This window comes from Styela clava, chromosome 9 (genome assembly GCF_964204865.1).
Source record: "Styela clava chromosome 9, kaStyClav1.hap1.2, whole genome shotgun sequence".
Taxonomy (NCBI): domain Eukaryota; kingdom Metazoa; phylum Chordata; class Ascidiacea; order Stolidobranchia; family Styelidae; genus Styela; species Styela clava.
Window position 1 is genome coordinate 12027320 of NC_135258.1, and position 7067 is coordinate 12034386.

At 35.2% G+C, this 7067-nt stretch overlaps 1 protein-coding gene across 1 annotated transcript; it reads left to right on the forward strand.

Moving 5' to 3' along the window:
- Position 1: 1 nt before the first annotated feature.
- On the forward strand, positions 2 to 6817 carry LOC120339651 (isocitrate dehydrogenase [NAD] subunit gamma, mitochondrial-like). Its single transcript, XM_039407817.2, has 11 exons — positions 2 to 167; positions 1269 to 1410; positions 1882 to 1986; positions 2469 to 2532; positions 2853 to 2985; positions 3487 to 3620; positions 4119 to 4285; positions 4907 to 4989; positions 5356 to 5450; positions 6027 to 6087; positions 6524 to 6817. Exons 1-11 carry the CDS (start codon positions 114 to 116, stop codon positions 6629 to 6631), a joined length of 1146 nt encoding a protein of 381 aa, XP_039263751.2. The 5' UTR covers positions 2 to 113; the 3' UTR covers positions 6632 to 6817.
- The last annotated feature ends 250 nt before the right edge of the window (positions 6818 to 7067 follow it).

The following is a 7067-nucleotide window of genomic DNA, read 5'->3' on the forward strand; positions in this document are numbered from 1 at the left end:
TGAACATCTTATTTCTTCCTATTGTCTTATTAAATCGTCTTGTACTCGCGCCAGGTTTCTTTCAATACTCTGTGTTTGCTGACTGGGTTTGTTTCTGTTTTCTGGCATCGAAGATGATTGTTTCAAGTTCATTTTTGGGTATGGCGGGGAAGAAAAGTTTAAACAAGGTATGTCAAATAAATTGTAGTATCTAATGCAATAACTCATCCTCTGTACTGTTGTAGACTAATAACTCTTAGCACGTTAGATTTTATTTTTGCAAAAAACAATAGTTTGGCGCGACGGTGTGGCTCAATGGGCTAAGCGTTAGGAATACGCTCGCCACCGCACCTCTAATTACTCTGCGTGGGTTCGCAGGTTCGAATCCCATGCAGGGATGGTTATGTGCGAGAGGATTGCTGGGGTCTCGTGTAGTTTCGTACCTAACGTACTTCTAGTAGGCGTAGCATAACAATTTTTTGACATGCCAATCCTAACCCTCACCTGACTACGCCATCCAAAAATTACGTCACTACGACGTCACAATCACGTCATAGAGCTTGCCAAATACTCGTACGATCGCCCGAAATAGCATCGGCGCCGACGATAAAGAACTGACTGACGTCAACGACCTCTCTCCTATCGGGATCGTTGCGACGAGAAAACGAGAGAAATAGCTGTTCGATTTCGGGTTCTCGTCTGCGCGTCTTGGATGACTGTTCGCATAGTTTGAAGGGCTCTATTACGTCACTGTGACGTCGTAGTGACGTAATTTTTGGATGGTGTGGTCAGGTGGGGGTTAGGATTGATATGTAAAAAAATTGTCATGTTACACCCACTAGAAGTATGTTAGGTAAGAAACTACATGAGACCCGATTGCTGGACTCCTCGCCGTCGTTGGGTGGTTCACGTAACCGCTGGTCGGTTACGGCTTCCTCCACCACCAAGTCCATGCTTCCGAAAACAAACAATATAACTAATCCCATACCCGACTTGGAATGGTAACCGGACGAGAGGCCGTGGTTTGCCATATGGATAAGCCGTCTTATCGGCTTTCCTCTCCCCCGGGATAAATATGTAAATCCTATCCTATCCTAGTTCTTCCTACCACATGTGCAGTTTCACATGAAGGAATGGCAGATTTTATGCAAAAATGTATTACTCAATAGTTAGAATCGTAAAGGGGTTAGATTCTATCATAAAGATGATAGATTATATATATACAGTTGATCTTAATAACTGTCAGCTTTGCTGACTTGATATGTATAAAAGATTCATTTGTGTTTCAGGCACTTCAATGTTGCAGACCATCATGTTCTTTGTTAAGAAACTTTTCACAATATGGTGGGCGGCATACTATAACAATGATTCCTGGAGATGGAATTGGCCCTGAAATCATGAAGTCTGTTGAAAGAGTATTTACAACTGCTGGTAAGGGTTGATGGTTGTTTTAGTGTGTCTTTGGGGTGTCTGACTCAAAAAACGTGCAAAAACAGTGATAAACCAGGTCTGCATCTTTTTATTCAACAAAACAAACATAGAGGGTAAAGTCTATTGAATGAGATTAAATTTTAAATACAGGAAAACTTGAATAAATAATGATTGATTGGTTCTCAATTTATTATAGTTTTCAGAATTGAATGAAGATTTTTTTGCGACAATGTCATAATGTGATACTTCAATTGCTCAATATGATAATTTTTCCATTCTAATATAAATACCTAAATTATTCCTACACCAAATTTAAAATATTCAATATAACTATTTTGAATCAAATGTTTCATTTTGGATATCTGGATATTGTTTCTATCATTTAAGATTGGTTAATGATATTCAAAAATGATAGAAATGTATGGTTGTATATAATATTAATCTATTTGTACTGTTATTGTTTCAATCCAGGTGTTCCAGTGGATTTTGAGAAAGTTGACATCTCGTCAGAAGGTTTGGAAAGAAATACTGAGGAGGCAATTATTGCGATTAAGCGCAATGAAGTTGCCATCAAAGGCACGTACAGCTTTACAAAATTTATGTCAGCACTATCACTAATTTACTTGTGAATCATTGTTACGAATATGGTGGAAATGTTAATTAAAATCTATGATCTCTCATCGGTCACATTATCATTTGGAGAAATTTTTTTCAGCCAAGCTTGCTTTTAGCAAGGTATCGAACCGTCAATTGAAACAAAAGATTTTACTTACTCCGCTGTCACATAGACTCGAGAGCCACATATATATATATATACTCTAGGGACAAACTTATCAATATAAATCAGTTGACACAAGACTTGAAAAAATTGAAATCTTCACTGTCTGGGAAATATTTGGGTGATTTCACAAAGTGGAGTTATTAAAAAAACTTTTATCAAAAAAGCTAGGCTATATACTGTTGTAGTTTCATATTCCACTGGCTGACAGCTTCCCTTATTAAACCAACAATAATCATATCTTTATGCTAAATTTTGAATAAATGTCTTATACTTACAGGAAACATTGATACCAAATTTGACAAAATGGATATTGATGAGAAATCAGCAAACATGGTCATAAGGTTGTTCACTTTGATTTGTTTAATGGTTATAGCTGCAAATTTCAAACTCAGTTTCTTTAAACAATTTCCCGAGCAAGACATGAATTGGGTCGAATAATTAGGGGAGCACCTTGGCGATATTAAATCTAAAATGCAGAAGGGAAAAATTCTTCAACTTGATTGTCATTGGTCTTGCCCCATCTGCACTCTACTGAAATACTATGTATTTAATCAAACACATATACTACAATATATTAGGGATATATCCTGATTGAATGTAGGAACCCAATATGGTATGTTTGTTCTGGGTCAAACACTTACTGCTGGTAATTCTTTTATAGGACAAAACTGGACTTGTTTGCTAATGTGCTGAAGGTGAAATCTGTTCCTGACGTTTGTCGAAGAAATCACAACGTTGATATTCGTATTATTCGAGAAAACACAGAGGGAGAATATTCAAGTTTAGAGCATGAGGTAGGGACATTGAGTTATTAAAAGGAAACTATAGTTTCATTTAGAGTCAGATACATGGTTGAGTTTGATTTAGGTGTATAAAATCTATTCATAACTCTCTTTTTCATCTAAAATATGGTTGTGAGCCCATTGCCAGTAGTGTTCCGTATTTAATATATCATTACAATGAATGTACTTGTTAAGACTTTTCTCCCTTCAAAAATGCTTGAAATATCGTCAAGTTCAATAAGATCTGCTAATGGGGCATATTGTACCCATCAGTTGATTGCAAATACGGTATCTTTGACTAAAACAAAGTTTTATTCTCTCATTTTGTCTTATCAAATACATCTTGGTATTGTTATGAACAGTCTTACTAGTCTTGTATGGTAATATCTGTTTTGGAAGGACTGATATGATGTTCTGTTTTCATTACATTATATTTAGCGTTGACTTTGATCTTTGATTTCTTTCCTGAATCATCCTGTATAAATTTCAAACATGCTTTATATTGTATTTCAGAGTATGCCAGGTGTTGTAGAAAGCTTGAAAATCATCACAGCAGAAAAATCATATCGAATTGCTAAGTTTGCATTTGAATATGCGAGGAGAAATAAAAGAAAGAAGATTACCGCTGTTCATAAAGCTAACATAATGTAAGCATTTCATTATCTTCTGCCTACAGAACCACTGGATATATGTTATAGGCATGCTGGCACAACAGCTCAGATATCATGAAATAGTTTTATGGGCATCATTGGGATTGACATCTATCGTGCTTACCAACCCCAGTTGATGCATATGCATGTAGGATGCCAGATCACATCTTGTTCTAGCTGTATTCGCAACAAATTTTTGATTCCACCAATGTTGCTAGGTTAGTTCCTGAACTTTTAGAACGCTCATCACATGTACACTTGTAATACAATTCACAACACTTCGGAAGGAATATTTCATTTTATTAGCATAAAATTAATAAAATGTAAACCATTATGGCTGCTACATATGCAGATCTATGAAGTCCACATTACGTTGCACTTATTTTGAGGTATTTATAAATGGCTGGTCAATGATAAAAAAACTCATTCATGACCAATATTCATACCAATATTTAAGTAATAATCATTGAGTGTGTTATCTTCCTTTTTCTTTAGGAAATTAGCAGATGGACTATTTCTACAATGTTGTCGAGAGACTGCCAGAGATTTTCCTGACATTGAATTCAATGATATGATCGTTGACAACACGACAATGCAGCTTGTGTCAAAACCTGAGCAATTCGATGTTATGGTCATGCCTAATTTGTATGGGAATATAGTTGGTGAGACTATTTTCCCATCCGTTATTTACAGAAATTACAGTATTCTTAGATATCTGAGTGATCATCCGAGTCAGTACTTCTAACCCTATTCTTTTACTCCTTGGTTAATTTTAAAACATCTGGAGTATGCTATTTCAGTTTGCAGTATGTAACGTATCCAAAAGTGGTACCGGATTGGACAGTCTTCCTATAGTTAGTTTGAAAACGTATATTATGCAATAGAAGACATTGCAATCTCAATTTTATTGCAATTTTATTGGTCAACTGCACAACTGGTGATGCGCTGAAATGAAACCGGTAGCCTATTCATGCGGTAGGGAATTGTGTAAATTTTTTGCTTGCAAAATTTGCTCGCAGTTGAGAACTCTTGATCGAAGCATATATATGGCATTATCCACTGCATAGTATTCAGGTACTACCGGTATTCAGAAACTGTTGTATATATGTGATAAATTTTGTGATGATTTATTTCTTTATATATTCAACCATTCTCATTTGGCAAAAGAAATGCGTTAATTTGACTAATTAAATAAAAAACCTATTCAAGAGAATAGATTTTTCAGTCTTTTTTTATCGTCATGACACAGTTTATATAATTGGATTTATCATATTTTTTATCAGGTAACATTTGTTGTGGTTTGGTTGGAGGTCCAGGAATGGTGGCTGGTTCTAATATTGGTGATGAATATCGCGTCTTTGAGCCTGTAAGTAGCTGAGGAGGTCATTTAATATTTTTGTTCTGTCAATGTCACAAAGAAATAATATCATTTTGCAGATGGCAAAGTAATCTCAACTATCAGTATATTCTTACTTTCAACAACTAGTACATTTTTCACTGATTTTTACACACAAATTATCATTCTCCTTCGAATCATGAGAATATTCTGAATCGGTATGTTGACATTCACTGGTGGTTAGTTGTATTACCAAGAGTTAGGCAAGTGGGTGGGTCATCATTGGGTTCAGAAATTTAAATATGAAAAATAATACAATTGTAAATGTGACTTCTTCCAACAAAAGGATAATAGCAAAAAATTAACTCTAAAAATAATAGAAAATCTTTATTTTAGGCAACAAGAAACACTGGAAGCAGAATTGCGGGGCTTGGCATAGCCAATCCAAATGCAATGCTTTTTGCCAGCACCTTGATGCTGAAGTATATTGGGTAAGCAGCTATAAATATATTATTAAATTAACATGAAATGTATGACGTATCAAGTTTATACATTACTTTATGTGGGTTCTATTTGTTACATCTATGAATTTTGCATTTTTGCTAAAGCAAGAGCTCATGAGAGCTTCAATAAAAAAATGACAACCATTTAATTCCCAAGTATTCATCTTGGGAGCTATTGTGAATTATTTGTTCATTTTTGGAAGACGAGCGATTACATCAGGTATACACGCAAATCCCACAAACCTATGAAAATCTGTGTTACCTCTTAGTGGACATAGTTTTTTTTAACTATCATAGGCTCCAAGACTTTAAAACCCACTTGAATATGCATATTTTTGACATGATCGTTCAAAATGAAATATCTTCCCTTTTTTATTGTGTTCTCTCAACAAAAACTTTCGGAAACATTTGATCTTCCCTTTTAAGTTTGATGAACAGCAGCAATGACACTTCGGGTAACCATAGAAATGGGGAATTACAATTTAAACTTTTATTCTAATCTTCGATTCAACCATATCTAAGTTACTGTGTTTACAAACCCACTGTTTATATATCATTTTTCAGACTTCAGAAATATGCGAGCCTTGTTAATCATGCAATCATCGACACAATTTTAATAGATAAGGTAAGTCAAACTGATATCATTGATATAACCCTGACTGTCTGCTGCCACAACCAAACTAAAACCAAATTTTGATGTTTTAGCTAAAAATACCTCAAGGAATTTGTTGAGATTGTGATTAAATTTAGTTTTGGCGTGAGGTACATTGTTTTCCACTTTTGCTTTTGTAACACAGTAAATATTGTCCATAAAATGTAACTTTTATGTTACACTTTCATGGCCCGCCAGTCTAGATGTGCCTGGCCCCTGCTCCAAAAACCTTGCTCACCCCTGATATAACATGTGAGTTGTGACTTAGCTGGAGAACATAGTTTCCACATGAATACCATAAAGGATGTCTGCACTGCACAGCTGAAGATGCCATATGACCAGAATGACAGTTGAACCAAAAGAATCATTACCATATATGAAATGATTTGTTTCATTTTTGGTTTCTCAGATTCGTACACCAGATATTGGTGGAACAAACTCAACAGAAGATGTCACCAATTCCATCTGTATGAAATTGGAAGAAAGAGCACATAAAGTTCGACATAGTTCCGCCTGAGTCAATGTGCTGCTTTGTGAACAAAATCATGCTTTTCTCAGTTATATCTGCAGTTATATTATTTTCACTGAATCAAGATGCAACATATGCTAGTTCAATATCACTCTTATATCTTTTCACTGTGTTCACTATCTCTGGTGGTTATTACTTTTTTTCTGAATACACTCAAATAAAATATTAACTCCAGTCAAGTTTTATTCATTTTGCCTACGCTTTTTATGCAAGTTTTGACGAAGGCTATCAACAATGTGGAAAGAGCATTATTAGGTTGGTATTAGGTATTATTATCCTTGCAACAGGGATTTCAGTTATGTATAACGAGGGGTGATTGACGAATTTCAAGAGGAAAAGGAAGGTATAGAACGGTTGGAGTCAGTTCTACATTTACAAAGCGGGTATTTTACGTGTCCGTGTGTTGTCTTCTAGGAACGGCAAC

What these genes read in the sequence shown, in the direction of transcription:
- LOC120339651 (XM_039407817.2), top strand. Translation starts at nt 114, where the DNA reads ATGATTGTTTCAAGTTCATTTTTGGGTATGGCGGGGAAGAAAAGTTTA. An exon ending in GTTCATAAAGCTAACATAAT is followed by an intron (nt 3,621 to 4,118) that starts GTAAGCATTTCA and finishes CTTTTTCTTTAG; the next exon opens with GAAATTAGCAGATGGACTAT. An exon ending in ACACAATTTTAATAGATAAG is followed by an intron (nt 6,088 to 6,523) that starts GTAAGTCAAACT and finishes TTGGTTTCTCAG; the next exon opens with ATTCGTACACCAGATATTGG.